Genomic DNA, 16,900 nt, shown 5'->3' with positions numbered 1-16,900 from the left:
TTGGATAAATAAACATGAAACTTTAATTTTTACAATTCCAAGATGGTAAGATTGTTTTAAAATGAAATTCAAAACAAGATTCCAAAGGGATTTTTTAATAATTTTTTTTCTGTTATAAGGAAAAAAAATCTAATGTAGTCTAGAAACAAATCAAATGTTGGAGCCCTACAGTGCAAGAGAATGTGAATATTTGCATCCTTTGTTTCTAATATATATATTTTAAAATTTCAAAACAGATTTCACGTGTAATTCGAACTTCATGTGGAAATGCATTGTTGGTAGGTGTTGGTGGTTCAGGAAAACAAAGTCTTTCAAGACTGGCCTCTTTTATAGCTGGATATCAAATATTCCAGATAACATTAACCAGGTAGGATAAAGCAAAAAAATTGACTATGGTTTTCAGTAGTTAATTTCTTTTAAAAAAATTTGTAGTTGTGTAAGGACAGCATACCTTTATTTTATTTGTTTATTTTTATGTGGTGCAAAGGATGGAACCCAGTGCCTCACACATGCTAGGCAAGTGCTCTGCCACTGAGCTACAGCCCCTCACTAGTTAATTTCTTTCCTTTTTTAAAAAAATATACTTTTTCTTAATTTTTTAAGTTGTTGATAGACCTTTATTTTATTTATTTATACATGATGCTGAGAATCCAACTTAGTGCCTCACACATGCCAGGCAAGTGTGCTACCACTGAGCCACAGCTCCAGCCCTCACTGGTTAACTTCTATGGAGTTAAATGTCTAATTTTTTTAAAAAATGCAGAAGTCATTTTTATATATTTATTTTTTAGTTATAGATGGACATAATACCTTTATTTATTTATATGTGGTGCTGAGGATCGAACCCAGGGCCTCGCCTGTGCTAGGCGAGTGCTCTACTACTGAGCCTCACTCAGCCCACAGAAGTTATTTTTAAATTAAGCTTTTAGTTAAGTATTATCTATACAAGGTAACATACACAAATCATGAGTGTCACAAAGTACACCTAGCCAGCCTACAGACAAAGAAATATAATAATCCTTGTACCCGGAAGCATTCCTTTGTCATCTCTTTCAGTGATTACCACCCCAAGGATGATCTCGATGGTTGTTTTACCTGATTTTGAACTTTTGGGTCATACAGGATTTGCTCCTTTACTACCCATTGCTATTCTTATACTATGTGAGATTTATCCATGATTCTGTATGTAGCCATGGTTTGTTGATATATGTAATCTTCTACTTTATCCCATATCACCACTGTCCTTTTATCCATTACACAGTTTATTTATTTGGTTTTTGACAGATGGAGCTGCTATGAGTGTTCGTATACACGTGTAAGCATACACCTATGGGTAATATAGCTGGATCTAGATTATGCATATATTCAGCTTTAGTGATCTCTGTGTTAGTCAGCTTTTCATTGCTGTTTCCAAAATGCCTGACAAGGATAAAGGAGGAAAAGTTTCTTTGGCTCATGATTTCAGAGCTTTAGTCCATGGTGGGCCAACTCCATTGCTCTGGGTCCACAGTGAGGCAGCCATCATGGTGGAAGGGCACAGCGGAGGATCCCTGCTCCATGCATGGCAGCCAGGAAACAGGGGAAGGGAACCACAGGGAAGCTGTATCTTTCCAGGGCCCACCCCCAGTGACACACCTCCTCCAGCTATGCCCCACGTGCCTCCAGGTGTCACCCAGTCCATCCATTCAGACTAAGATAAACTGATAGATGACAGCTCTCACAATCTAATCATTTCACCTCTGAATATTCCTGCATTGATATAAGAGCTTTGGGGGAACACCTTATATCCAAACCATAAAAATCTGCAAAGGAGTTTTCCAAAGTGGTTGTACCAGTTTACATTTCCATCAACAGTTTGCATAAGTTTCCATTGCTCCACATCCTTGCTCACCCTTGGCATTGTGTGTCTTTTTCATATTAGAAATTCTGGTGTGTGGTTTCAGTTTGGCATTTCCCAAATGATTACTAGTGTGTATCACTTTTTCATCTCTTGTTGGCCATTTGAATAACCTTTTTTTAATGAAATGTCTGTTTAAGCCATTTGCTCATTTTTAAAAAATTGAGTTTTTTCTTTTTCTTTTTTATTCTAATTAGTTATACATGGCAGTAGAATGCATGTTGATACTTCATATATAAATGGAGTATAACTTCTCATTCTTCTGGTGTAGAGTTACTGGTCATGTAATCATATGTGCACGTAGGGTAATAATGTCTGATTCATTCTTCTCCTTCCTACCCCCTGCTCACTACCCCCCTTCACTCCACTCTGTATAATCCAAAGTACCTCTATTCATCCCTAGCCTTTAGCCCCACCTTATTGTGAATTATTATATGCATATCAGAGAAAACATAAAAAAAAATTGGTCAGTGATTTTTTTCTCTTATTGATTGTTAGAAATGCTTTATGTATTTGGGGTATAATTCCTTTGTAAGAGTGCATATTGCAAATATCTTCTCCAAGTTTTTGACTTGCTTTTTTACTCCCTAAGTGGATCTCACTTTCAATGAAAATTTATCAAAATTTTTGCCTGCATGTTGCATGTTCTTTGTGTTGTTGAAGAATCATTATTTACCCCAAGATCACAAAGAGATCCTCCTATGATTTCTTTCACATTTACAAATAAAACTTACCACTTTCACATTTAAAACTACAGCCCACTTAGGATTTTGGCTTTGAGATAAATTATGGCTATGCTCACATACATATATACACACATACACAATATATTTAATTTTAAATTTCCTGCCACTTCTATTTTTAGGTCTTACAATGTCAATAATCTAACAGATGACTTAAAAGCTTTGTACAAAGTTGCTGGTGCTGATGGAAAAGGAATCACCTTCATCTTTACTGACAATGATATAAAAGATGAGGCATTTCTAGAATACCTTAACAACTTGCTATCTTCAGGGGAGGTAGGTCTCAGGGGTAGAGAAAAAGCTCCTATTGTTAAAAAACGTGAATTATATTTATGTAGGAAAAGCAGCAACCCTTCATAAAGAAGTGGGACCATTTATCACACATTCTTGAGAAATGAGATTTAGTCAATTTGCTGTAGTTTGTGCAAAATGAACTCTGCCTACCACTAGATTTTTTTTTTATATAATTTGTTCTATTTTAAGTATGGTTCTTCGCTTGTCTCTTTAATCTTCAGTTTGATCCTATCATTTATTTTAGGAGATGTAGCTATCCATCTATTTACTAGTATTGAACGGTTCAAAGAGTTCTGTTATTTGGAGGGGGGTGTTTGCTTCTGATACCACTTGTGTCAGCACTTCTGTGACCACTCGTGGGCTTGAAAATTCATTAGAAGGACTCATGGCACTCGGCATGTAGTTCCACTCATGGCTTAGATTTGTCACAGCAGCACAGCAAGAATGCAGAGCTTGATCAGTAAGGAAAAAGACATCATGTGGGGTCAGGAGGAATCCATGAACAGGCGCATGTGCAGCCTCCAGGAGGGCCATACGGGATGTGCTGTCCCCAGGATGAAGTTAAGGAACACATTTACTGTGTTTCTGCTCGGGGGAGCCTGTGAGAGACCCAGGGTCCAATGGCTTCACTTAGAGCTGGTCGTGTAGTCACTTCCTGGCTAACCGTGCATGCCAAAGTTCCAGGCTCCCAGAAGGAAAGCAGGAGTTTACATCCCAGTGTTTGCATTCACAGTCCAGGCACAGTGGAACAGCCTTGCCAATTAGTAATGGAGGAGGCATTCCCAAAGTCAAGTTCCCAGAGGCCAGCCAAGAGCCAGCCCTGCAAGCACACCACCTTTAACTCTGCCCTGCACAGTGGTGATGATACTTGTGCTTAATGGTGCAAGAGCTGGTTAAATATCTTGGAGCCAGATTTGAGAGACTGACTAATCACTGGACCACTGAACATTTTAAGGAGTTGGTCACTTTGGTGGAGGACATGATTTTTTGTTTGTTTGGTTTTGGTTTTGGTTTTGGTACCAGGGGGCTTTACCACTAAACCACATGGTTTTTTGATGACATCTATTTACACACAGGGAAATAATTTGCTCTTAATAAAAAGATGCCTTGGTAATATCTGGCCAAACAGGTATTTGGCTGTGGAGATGCAGAAAGAAAATATGAAAAACGATGATGTGGGGGTGGGGAAGGACCAAACTCTGCCAGTGTGGGGAACTCTTAAAATTTGGAATGCAAAAAAAAAAATTTAAAATATGGAATGTTTTCTTATCTGTTCCACAAAGATCTCCAATTTGTTTGCACGGGATGAGATGGATGAAATCACCCAAGGACTAATATCTGTGATGAAACGGGAGCTGCCCCGCCACCCTCCTACCTTTGATAATCTGTATGAGTACTTCATTTCCAGATCCAGGAAGAACTTGCATGTTGTTCTCTGCTTCTCTCCAGTGAGTTTTCATCTATTTTTCTTCTCTGTATGAGAGTTTCTTATTTAAATGCGCCTATACCGTCTATCTTCTCTGATGAGATATTTGCTCAGAAATTAACATTTGTTTCACTGAATTAAAAATGAATACTTTTGTCACCAATCTCTATTGATCAACATCTCATTACCAGCGTGATTATTTAAAATAGTCACATTATTAGAAATTATTACATAGCTTCCAATTTTCATTAATTACCAAGAGACATATTATTTTAATTGTAAGGAATTTGGTGACACAATCTCCAAATCTCCAGCTATCCCTCCATAATAGACATACTGTCTAGGAAGCACTGACGTAGGTTTGAATATCTCTACTTCACTGTGCTGCCCAGTACAGTAGCCATCAATCATTTTGTCTATTTAAGTTTTTATTCATTACAATTTTGTAAAAAAATAAAACTTCATGTCCTCAGTCCCACTAGCCCCATTTCCAGTACACAATGACCACATGTGACTAGTGGCTACCAAACTGGAAGTGACATACATAGGACATTTCCATTGTCACACCAAGTTCTACTGGACAGCTCTGTGAGGTCTCACTAATCTACAGGGTTGCCTGCTTCATTTTTAGATAGTCTGATTGCCGGAACTCTTCTCTACAATCATTTGAATTTAGTCTTTCTGTATGTTTCTCCTCTGCTTCTGATTTTACCCTGCAAAATGAACCCAGTCCCTCTCTCCACAGATATTTGGAGGAAGTTTTTGCAGGATCCCTAAGTAGTTTCCTTCTTAGAGCAAGCATCTGATCCAATAGCCTTTTGCACTCATCTCAGGGTCCAGGCCCTTCGCTGTCCTTGTCCTCTCTCTCCCAGTTTCCTCTTAGAAGGCTGTTGCTGGAATGGAATCCTAAAGTGCAGATATAGTCCCAGAGCAGGGAGAGTGGAGCGCACCACCTCCCTTCATCTGAATGCTAAGTTCATATGATATGCCCTTGCAGCCCGGGAAGGGTTTGTTTTTGTAGTTTGCGATGTTACACTTGGGCTCAGCATGTTTCCATCTCTCTCTAGCTGACCGAGAACCCCTCTGCGTTTCTCATGCTTTTTGACTTTGCCCTCTTCAGGTTGGTGAGAAGTTCCGCGCCCGTTCCTTGAAATTCCCCGGCTTGATATCGGGTTGCACCATGGACTGGTTCAGTCGCTGGCCCAAGGAGGCCCTGATTGCTGTGGCCTCCTACTTCCTTTTGGACTATAATATCGTCTGCTCTGGCGAGATTAAAAAACAAGTTGTAGAAACAATGGGCCTCTTTCATGACATGGTTTCAGAGAGCTGTGAAAGTTATTTCCAAAGGTAAGTGATATTATATAAGCGTGGGAGCTGTTGGAACCATAGAATTTCCCCCAAAGAGGAATTAAACATCACATTCAGTAAAAGGCTCTTCTTATTGATTGAGCATGAAGTCCCAGCTGCATTTAGAGTTTTCTTGCATTGATTTTCTAGTGATTATGTATTGAAAGATGGCAAATAAATGATATTTAAAAATTAACTAGTGCCCACATATAAATACCTCTTTGCCCTCCAGACTTCCAAGTAACAGATGCTTAATGAATCTCTCTGTTTCATTTGCTTAATTTTGTTTTGAAAATGGCTTAACTAATTCATTATGAACTGTTTAAAATTAGTTTCTTATTCCAATGAATTATTTATTTTGATTAAAGAAGTACATTGTTTTTAAGTTTCTTTATTGCCTTATGTTAAGGGAACATTTAGATTTTTGTATCTGCATGACTTAGTGTTACTGATGCTCTTATGTCAAATAATTATGAAAAAGAATTTTAATCCACTATAGGAAAACCACTCACTAAAGAGTAGTGGTGGTGTGTTCGGTGTGTGAAAGCATCATAGTTGCTGTGTCAGATTAACAGATGTGAACAAAGGTGGACCCACACAGATTCCAGAACAGTGAGCTCCTCCCTTGGAGTCAATGGATGGTTGGGGGAGAGGGGTGCAGAACCTTCCAGAAAAGCTATGCCTACCTTTATGCATAGAGTTTGGGTAATACTTTTATTGTTTTTTAAAGGAAGTCCCTGCTTCATAAAGTTTGTTTATCCTGGACCCTTTCATTTATTCAAAACATACCCACACTACCCCTCTTAAATAATTCCAGATTCTCCTAGTGAGTCCATGTGCATTAATTCTTACCACTGGGAAAATTTTATTGTTGCTTAACTTGAACTCCTTCTGCCTCTATCAACCGTGATGATAACTTTTCACTTTCATGTAGCTATAAAGACCTATTTCTTTGTTTTGGAATTTTTTTGGCATATGTTTCAATTTTTTATATTCTCTGAAATTGTAGAAGTTTATCCTGAGAGTTTTATAAGATACTTTAATGATAGTTATATATATGCCCAGTTCCTAAACAGACAAACAAACAAACATTTTAATACTTTAAAAACATTCAAAATCTCCAAAGGTGAACAATTCATATAAAAAGTAAAATAATTTTGTATGTGAGGAGCTCTTCTTGAGTTTCTTCTACATAAAACTATTTCTTTTGTTTATTGCTGTTAAATAGAATTCCTGTAGTAAAGTCCACACTGAGTTGAACATTTGAGTCCAACATGGCTGTCTTGATTTCAAGGCCAGTTCAATGAATCAGGGGAGAGATCAGTTTTGCTTTTGCAAATCCACCCAGCTGAGATCTCGTAGCCGAGAGGTGTGCAGCAAATAACAATTGAATGAAGATAATCACAGAAATTCATTTCAACCACTGGGTAATATTTGTCCAGAACCTTAAAGTTGCCAAAGTATGTTCATATATGCTATTTGATTTGATCTTCCCAAAATTCAGGGAGGGGTGCAGCAGACATTCTTCTCTGGGGTTTCCATCTGTAGAAACCGAAGTCTAGAGTGGAAGTGAGGGTCAAGTCAGAGACCCTCAGGGACAAAACATCAGAGAGGCAAAGCTCTTTCTACCTCTCCTCCAGCCTGCACAGCTGCTGCCCTCCCTGCTAAGGAACCACTCTGCCCAATCACAGATTTCACAGAGGGTCGAGTGTTGCGTGGACATTTTATGGGAGTACAGCAGAATGACAGAGGTGGCCGTCTTTACATTCTACTTTCAGATACCGCCGAAGAGCTCATGTGACTCCCAAGTCGTATCTCTCATTTATAAACGGCTACAAAAACATTTACACTGACAAAGTGAAATTTATCAATGACCAAGCAGAACGTATGAATATCGGTAAGTGTTAGCGCAGAAAGATGGGGGCGAAGGCAAACTTCACACATCAGCTCCGTTCTTTGAGTCGGGAATGGAATCATGGTTCTGATGTTGGCAGCATGGTTCTGAGGGACCCACTCTCCTTGTGGAAAATGAGCCACTGAACAAAGAAAGGGACTGGGCTTATGCAGTTGTCCTGAGAGGTGACTTCATTAATGAGCATGTCAGCTTGGGCACTCAGGAATTTGGGGTCTGTTTTATTGGGTGAAATGGGAGGGAGACTAGGGTCCGTGGTCAGTCTCTTGAGATTTATCTTACTGGGCCAGATGGAAGGCCTGGAGTCAGTGGTTGGTACCTGGAAAGGATTTGCTTTGGTCTCTTCCCAGAGACTGCCTTTCTAGGTTGGATGGACACCTCCTCCCCAGGGTTTGTTTTCTCACCGGGAAAAAGTGCACTGGGAAAGGACCAGTGCTCTCAATTTACAGCTTTCTTTCTCACTCCCCTTTTCTCAGGCCTCATTATTTTGGGTTTTGTCATTTTCCAAATCTCATAGTAAGAGGAGTAAGTCTTTTCCTGGGTTGGTTTGATAGTGATGCCAACAATTTGTTGGTTGGATATTGTTGTGTTTGAAAACAAAATGCTAACTTGACTGTTAATAGTGTCTAATTTTAAGGGCTGCCCTTGGGGGTCTTTTGGCCTGTCAAGAAATTCTAGGCAGAAGAAAATGTAAATGTAAATGGCCAATTTTTTTCCTCTGGAATCATTGCTCTTAGCTTGGGCACAAGTCCGCATAATCCCCGAGCCATTGCCTGCAGCTGACAGGGGGTAGGCAGCCCTTGGAACCTGACTGCAATTTCAGTCTTTGGTTTCAATCTAATTTGCATAAAATTTGCCTCCTAAATTTCTAAGAAAGAAAAAAGTGAAGCAGAAACAGAAATCCAAAGAGAGGCAGTTTACCTGAGCAATGGTTTTCTGAGCGTCCAATTGTGTGTTTAGAAAGCATGTGGCCCACACCATTGGAAGCACCTCTAAAGCTTGGTCACGCAGCCTAACTGAGCTCTAAGGTCTGTGATCTTGGTGATGACAGAAACACTGGGAAAGAAATTCTTTTCTGTGAGTTTTCTCATGACTCAGCTTCTCGCAGCTTTTCTGATGAGGCTTCAAAGTCTGTACTGTGCTGAAGCTTGCTCCTGAAGGCCAGTTGGTAAATTTTTAGGAATTTCTGATCGGTTTGTTAAACATAGCCTTTATTAAAATTTAAGTCATACCTACTTATAATCAAATGAATTACATTAAAAATACAGGCAAGCTGGGCATGGTGGTGCACCCCGTAATCCCAGCAGCTTGGGGGTGGAGGCAGGATCTCAAGTTCACAGCCAGCCTCAGCAACTTAGTGAGACATTAAGTAACTCAACCAGACTCTGTCTGTAAATAAAATATAAAAAAGGGCCGGTGATATGGCTCAGTGTTTAAGAGCCCCTGGGTTCAATCCCTGGTACCAAAGAAACTAAAAAATGCAGACAATAAATGTCCCAAACTTCCTTCTTATTTTTACTCTATTTTACCATAATTAATGTTCTTCAGGAAATTTATTTCTATTCTATCTGAAAATTATGCAATGATGAGCTACTGAGAAACTTGGTCGCTTGAAATTTGCCAGAGTGAAAGCATTTACACCTCCAAATTGGAAAAATATACAAATGACTGCTTGTCCTCTCTCAAGACACCAGAATATTAGACCTTTACCCACACAGCACTATCTAGAACCCAGCTGCAATGAGAGAAATCCAGTTAACCAGTTACTTTGCTCCAGGGGACTGAAAACCAGTCAGTTATATAAGCTTTACAATGATTTTCATTTTTATGGCAAAGAAAATGTATTTTCTATCTCATTTGCCACCTCAGCTGCTGCATGATACAAAGGGAAAAAATGATTGCTACAGAAGATTACAAAACCAGGGATCATCTAAGTTTGTCAAATAAGTTTGGGGGCTACATTGATCCTATTCAGTATATCATAGTGATTTTCTCACTACTGTGACTAAATGATATTCTTCTCTTTTTAAATCCATTTTTTAGTTTTTTTCTTTCATTTTTTTGTGGTGCTGGGGATTAAATAGATGATATTCTTCAATCACAGCTATTTTCACCCTGTTGAAACTCTCAGAAGTATTGTTCCTAAAATATGTATATTTTATAGCTTTTGTCCATAATTAACTATCTTGTGTTTGTGATATTACATATACAGTGCCTTATAAATAGTAAATACTGAATAAATGTTTGATAAAGGTATGTATATATACTCAGCCAGAGCACATATGTCTGTATCTGTAAAGGTCTTGATAAACTTATGGAGGCAAGTGAATCCGTTGCTAAACTCTCTCAGGATCTTGCAGTAAAAGAGAAGGAATTGGCTGTGGCTTCCATAAAAGCAGATGAAGTAAGTTTGCATTTATTCTGTCACTACCAATGAGGAATATTTCCCAGTGTTAAAATGCATTATTTTAAAACGTTATTAAAATTAAAGTATAAACCTACAGACTAATTCTGATAAGACAGTGTTTGCAGAGGTATTCTTGTTTAACTTGTACCCAAGCATATCTAAACTGTCATATCCTTAACCTTGTCTAAGATGATTCTTTCTTCTCTCTCTCTCTCTCTCTCTCTCTCTCTCTCTCTCTCTCTCTCTCTCTCTCGTTCCCTCCCATCTCCTTGTGGGAATTTCTGATTGACTATGGGTTATATTTGGACTTCCTTTCAAGATGCCTACATGCTTTAGGATTGCCCAGGTCTCATATAAAGTTTGTGTCAAGGAGGAAGATTTAGTGTGGTTAACCCCTCCTGGGTGACAGGGATATATATGGCTGCTCCTCTGTCTACAGCTACCTCTCAAACTGCTTTCAGCATCCACTGAGAGTCAGTTAAGAATAAAAACTAAAGAGTTGGGGATATAGCTCAGTTGGTAGAGTTTGCCTGCCTCACATGCACAAGGCCCTAGGTTCAATCCCCAGCATCAAACACACACAAAAAAGAATAAAAACCTAAGCCCTGACCCTAAGCAGTTACTGAAATGAATGACATACCATAGGGGAGGGACTTGCATAGCCCTGGTATTTGATAAGCACTCAATGAACATTAACTGTTTTTGTTGTTATTGTGTGAGACTTAATATGGTTTCTGACCTTGTTCCATTATACTTACTTGAATTGTTTTAATTATCTAGAAATTTAGAGTAAAATACTGTTTTTCTTTATTGGTGAATGTAATTTAAAATGTATATTGACATATTCTATGTATAAATTTAAGAATAATTTATAATTTAAAAATCAAAAATTAAAAACTATATATGCATATATCTGTATACACATATACAGATACATGTGTTCATCTGTTTATACATTTATGTATATATGTATACACATGTGTATATCTATACATATAAAATTAAATATATACACACATATGTAATGTATTAAAAATTAAATATTTATACATATGCAATACAAAATTAAATATATATACATTACATATAATACAGTCACACATGTAATATATACATATGTATGCACATGTATGTTACATATATGTAATTAAAACTAAAGACATACACATATACAATTAAAATCATATATATGCCTTTATTACATGTATGTGATTACATTATATGTAATACACATGCATACATATATTTAATTTTAAGCCGAAGGAAAGCTTAGAAGTGGAAGAATACACAAAACTGTTCAAAGGAATTACTTTAGCAAACCTTAAAATATAGATGACTTAGATGAGGAATAAATTCATTCTTATTCATGTTTTATGCTACATTGATTGAATATTCCCTCACTTTGCAAATCTCTAAATTTGGCTTGACAGGTTTCTACCTTCATGTTTCCTTAATTTAACAGGTGTTAGCTGAAGTCACAATAAGTGCTCAGGCTTCAGCCAAAGTTAAAAATGAAGTGCAAGAGGTAAAAGACAAAGCCCAGAAAATTGTGGATGAAATAGATAGTGAAAAAGTAATCGCTGAGTCCAAACTTGAGGCCGCCAAACCTGCACTGGAGGAAGCAGAAGCCGCCCTAAACGTGAGTAGCACATTGTTACCCTCCCAAATGAGTCCTAGCAGGTGCCACCTTGCCATCTGGGATTTTGTAGTCAAATACTGAATGTACTGAATTCTTTTTTTTTTTTTAAATATATGACGGCAGAATACGTTACAATTCTTATTACACATATAGAGCACAATTTTTCATATCTCTGTTTGTATACAAAATATATTCACAACAATTCGTGTCTTCATACCTGTACTTTGGATAATAACGATCATCACATTCCACCATCATTTATAACCCCATTCCCCTTCCTTTCCCCTCCAACCTCTTGGCCCTATCTACAGTTCGTCTATTCTTCCCACGTTCCGCTCCCTTTCCCACTATGAACTGAATTCTTAATGTTCCCACTGTCTCAGTTTTCTGAGTTCTAACTTTTTCGAGTCCTCCTTTCTTACAACCTATTACTCTCATTCTATAAATCGACTTTCCCTGAGAATTGAGAATTAAAGCTGGAGACCAGTGTCCTAACCCACAGCAGAAGGAGTCAGGTTACACAGAGAGCCTTCTTAGTTCCTCCAGCATCCCCTCCAGATGGTGTCATTCCCTTTTTTGAGCCCTTCTTGGGGTCCCCCCTGACTCTTAGGATGAATTCCGGAGCCAGACACGTGCAGGACTCTACTTTGGGGAAAGGCTAATGTGTATTTGCTGCTTATTTTGGCCTCGTCTTAGATAAATGGTCTGGAGCAAGCTTACTTTTCTCGGGTCTCCCTGGGGATGGTAAATCCTAGTTGGTCCTTGAGAGATTCAGGTAAGCATTGTAGGTAATTAATATTATTTGTGGGGCCCATAGAAAGTGCTCAATAAATATTAGTGCTTCCGCTGCTGTGACAACATGGTGCTTTCTCCTTCTTGAATGTGATCTCCTGTCATTTGGTCCCCATCCACAATATGGATCAGTGAACAGAAATACCTGCAGGCTTCTGGAAGAATAATCATCTGTTACTGCTAAATGTGCTTCTCCTCTGCCAGGAATGCTTTTCCTAAACTTTAGGGCCTAGTAAGGGTCATTCTTTAAATTTGGGCTCTGACCTCACTCCTTACAGAAAATTTCTAGCTCTTCTTCTGGACTCTTTTCCTATCACCTCTAGGCTTCTATCATGGCAGAAATCCTCTATGAGAGTGATTATATTTCCTTGACTTCCTTGGGAGATTACAAAGCCAGGGTTATTTTTGTTTGTTTGTTTTATAGGAGAGAATTCCTACAGCTGTTAAATTAATGGATAAGTCTATGATAATCATTTAGTAAAAACTTCACAATGATCAGGACACATCCTCCGCCCCCACTCCTTTTGTAGTTCCCATGGATAACATATAAATGAGTGAGATCATTGAACTGAATGAGTCTGTGTGTTTATTGATTCTTGGGTCTCTCAGTTCTTCTTGCCTCAAATGTCAGGCAATGTCTTATTCCAAACTGAATAGAAACCTTCAAAAATATTTTTAAAATATTTTTTGTAGTTGTAGAAGGACAGCATGCCTTTATTTCATTTGTTTATTTTTATGATGTGCTGAGGATCAAACCTAGTATTTCACGTGTGCTAGGCAAGTGCTCTGCCACTGAGCTATAGCCTCAGCCCTCAAAAATATTTCTATTTTCTGTATACTATAACAATTTCTCTTGTCTTCCTTATAATTATTCCCCCTTTCATACTGGGAAACCTTAAAAATAAAGACTGAAGGTGAGGTTTCTGATATTCAGGGCTTTGTCTCTTCCCTTATATCCACATACTATCAAATCTCTGTGCTTTGAAGATGCAAGATGTTTAAATATAACACATCAGTGTGGCTCATTAGCAAAGGTCTGGAGTGGTGGGCAATGAATAGTAGTAATATTTTAAATGCGGTATTTGGGAGCAACAGTTAAGAAAGGAATAAAAACAAACTGAAATTCTAAAATAACAATGAAAGAGCCACTATACAAAGTCTTGGAATTCAAAACCTTGAGGGGATAATGTCAGGGATTGGGAAAGAAAATATTTTTAAAGGTTTTCTACCTAATTTAAAACAATTGGATTTCTAGATGACTATTAATATGACTCAACAAAAAAAATATTGATTTCTCATTCCAAATACAGACTATTAAACCAAATGATATTGCCACAGTCCGGAAACTTGCAAAACCACCACATCTCATTATGAGAATTATGGACTGTGTGCTGTTACTGTTTCAAAAGAAAATTGACCCTGTTACAATGGATCCAGAAAAACCTTGCTGTAAGCCATCATGGGGAGAGTCATTAAAGGTAATTGACATCTATCTATCTTTCGAGGCACATCAGGTGTCCCCAGCCCAGGACACTCAATATAGACCAGACAAGCCAGCAGGCCCAATTGATCATTGTAAGTTGAAGAGCTTGTTTATCTTAAACTGCATCACCCAAGATGTAAGTCGGGGTAGGTTTTGAAGCTGAAGTTGTTCTTTTTTTAAATGTTTTAATTGGTGCAGTATAATTATACATAATAGTGGGTTTCATTTTGCTGAATGCCTTTTTTTTTACAAAATGGTTCCAGAACCAATGGCTAGTGTTGGCACAGCCTTGGTGTCAACTCAGCCATCTCTAAAAGGGGTCCTGTGTGGTTGGCAATGTTCAGACAGTTCTACCAAGCAGAAAATGTACATGGTTTTTCTTCTTTACTCTTTCACTGTGGAAGCTGAAAGACAATTTGCAATTTGCAGATTTAGGTTTACCATTGCTAGTAGTCTTGATTTGGTATGTTTTAGTGAATCACTGAAAAAATCCCATTTAGAAGTGCATACTAAGTCAAGGAGAAAGAATTCTCTTCTCCCAGACCTTACAGGCTGGGGATCTGTTTTTCAGCTGATGAGTGCGACAGGATTCTTGTGGAGCCTGCAACAGTTCCCCAAGGACACCATAAATGAAGAGACTGTTGAGTTACTACTGCCATATTTTGCTATGGATGATTACTCTTTTGAAAGTGCCAAAAAAGTCTGTGGAAATGTGGCTGGTCTGCTATCTTGGACGCTTGCTATGGTGACATTCTTTGGCATCAACAAGGAGGTGTTGCCTCTGAAGGTAAATCTCCCTCCTTCTCCCAGTCAATCAACATTTAATTAATGTCAGTATCACTGCTATTAGCAGACCAAGCACAGTTGGGCTGATATAGGTAGATGTCCTTGCAACCACTTTTTCTTTTTCTGTTATGTCCTCTTCTTTATGCTTCTGTTACTTGTTTCTTGGCAATGCAGACCAGAAACCAAAACCTACTTGTTAACTTCAACAGGAAATTGACTTATTGGGACTAACAATCAAATTGGCATCACAGAAAACTTGCCTTTTCTTTAAAATTTGGAGATGAAGTTCTGGGATTGAGGACAAGTACTCTGTTCCAAATGGAGCTTACAAAAATTAGGGTCAACATCTAGAAATGTTTCAAAATTTAAGAGAGAGAGAGAGAGAGAGAGAGAGAGAGAGAGAGAGAGAGAGAGAGAGAGAGAGAGAGAGAGAAACTTCTATGCCATCTAAGAGACAAGCAGTCAAATGGAATTTAAAAGGTCCCTTACAAAAGAAGAGAAATCAGCATGGCAACCTTAAATACTCATGATTAATGGAAAAACATAAGCAGAGTTTCGAGGAGGAAATTGCTGTGGTCCAAGAATTCAGTAACAGGCAGAGCTGTGCTTGATCTATGAGGGAACAATAAGGTATTCTTAAGGATGCAACTGAGGTCTGTGGTGTGCACATGTGCACACCTCATGTACACCCACCCAGGCTGTCCTTCATGTCTGAGGGAGCAGAAAGACTTTCTTAGGAAAGTAAGGATTTATAAAATACCCCCCAGGTACCCACGACTCACAAAGCAAGAACTCAACCCCTGCACCCCACAGAGCTAAGAGTTGTGGGTGGTTGCTCTGTGGAATGAAAAATGGATGGGTAGGTGGATGGGGGTGACTGTATTTCATAGAAAGTCTTAACAGAAGTATCTACTCTGTGTAGGTGATGTTGAGAAAAAAAATTAATTAAAAATGAAAAAGTCGTAACAAAGGGAAATAATGGGAAAGTATAATCAATTCATGCAAACAAAAAGATACTAAGGGAGAGACATGATGTTAAAAATGTAGAATTTGAGAAAAAAGGCACAAGAGTGTCATTATTTATTGATAAAAATCATGATCCACAGCAAAGACTTAATATGCTTTCTGAAAGAAAGAAAATAGCATCAAAATACTTAAAGCAATCTGTTAGAATCTTAACTGGGAATGAACAAAAATCATAAGGTAACTTGAGGTCACAGCACACACTATCAATCTTTGGAAGATCTGTTGACAGGGGTGGTCTCACAGGTGTGTCTGCAACCAGGCCTGTGTCTAAAAGAGTCCAGACTCATTTTAATGCTCTACTCTTGTCCTCTTGAAATCCTTGATAAATTTTTAACAAGGACACCTACATTACAATTTTTTACTGGGCTCTTCAAATTATGCCCAGTCCTGACTGGGCATAAATGAATAGCTATGCAGATATTTATATAATATTATTTTTTAATGTTGAATAGCTGCATTGAATTTTCTTCAGTATAAACAATGTGAAATTATTTCTAGTACCCGAGAAACATTTATAAAAAGTGATCATATTCAAGAAGGCCTTATTAAATTCCCCCAAACCAAAAATTCCTGGGGCCTCACTCTCTGATTATAAGCAAAAAACCTATAAAAATTAGGATCATCATTAGAAAAATCAAAATTGGAAAGTTTACACTTAAAAAAAAAGTTTACACTTAAAAAAGTCAGTCATTTCTATTTAGGGAATGATTTAAACAACCTAGGTACCAAAGCTAAAATGGTGCATTCTCAGCCCTTAAATGCATCAAATAAACTAAACATTCCATGGAAGAGGTAAAGCACACACTCACTAACCAGCATACATACACACAAAATTTAAGGAAACCAGAAAAGAATTAAACAACTTTAAAACAAGAGAAGAGAAAAGCAGAATTCACAAGCAAATCCAAGAACTGATGCTCTGCAAAAATAAAGAAGAGACATGTTCCTGAAAATTTAATCAAGATGAAAACCACAAGAACAAATAAACATCAAAAGATAAATCCATATAATCATAGATGTGTAGATTTCAGTAATTAAAGTGCAAATTATTCATAACGACATGTGAAAACATTAGACAATCTAAATGAAATGAAGGGTCTGGGAAAACAGCTAAAATCAAATAAACATCAAGAAAGAAAATGAGATAG

General features: G+C 37.8%; 1 protein-coding gene across 2 annotated transcripts in view; it reads left to right on the top strand.

Moving 5' to 3' along the window:
* Dnah8 (dynein axonemal heavy chain 8) overlaps nucleotides 1-16,900 on the top strand; it is a 286,935-nt gene that overhangs the window by 171,994 nt on the left and 98,041 nt on the right. For both annotated transcript variants that reach the window (XM_005318733.5, XM_078020075.1), the window contains exons 59-67: nucleotides 237-367; nucleotides 2,763-2,916; nucleotides 4,218-4,382; nucleotides 5,481-5,707; nucleotides 7,486-7,604; nucleotides 9,920-10,023; nucleotides 11,489-11,665; nucleotides 13,768-13,935; nucleotides 14,512-14,727. In XM_005318733.5, coding sequence (XP_005318790.3) covers nucleotides 237-367; nucleotides 2,763-2,916; nucleotides 4,218-4,382; nucleotides 5,481-5,707; nucleotides 7,486-7,604; nucleotides 9,920-10,023; nucleotides 11,489-11,665; nucleotides 13,768-13,935; nucleotides 14,512-14,727 — 1,461 coding nt within the window. The remainder of the gene's footprint in view (nucleotides 1-236; nucleotides 368-2,762; nucleotides 2,917-4,217; nucleotides 4,383-5,480; nucleotides 5,708-7,485; nucleotides 7,605-9,919; nucleotides 10,024-11,488; nucleotides 11,666-13,767; nucleotides 13,936-14,511; nucleotides 14,728-16,900) is intronic.

The sequence above is a fragment of the Ictidomys tridecemlineatus genome, chromosome 8 (genome assembly GCF_052094955.1).
Source record: "Ictidomys tridecemlineatus isolate mIctTri1 chromosome 8, mIctTri1.hap1, whole genome shotgun sequence".
NCBI lineage: Eukaryota > Metazoa > Chordata > Mammalia > Rodentia > Sciuridae > Ictidomys > Ictidomys tridecemlineatus.
The sequence above is the reverse complement of the archived record's forward strand: the minus strand, read 5'-3'. Positions and strand labels throughout refer to the sequence as shown.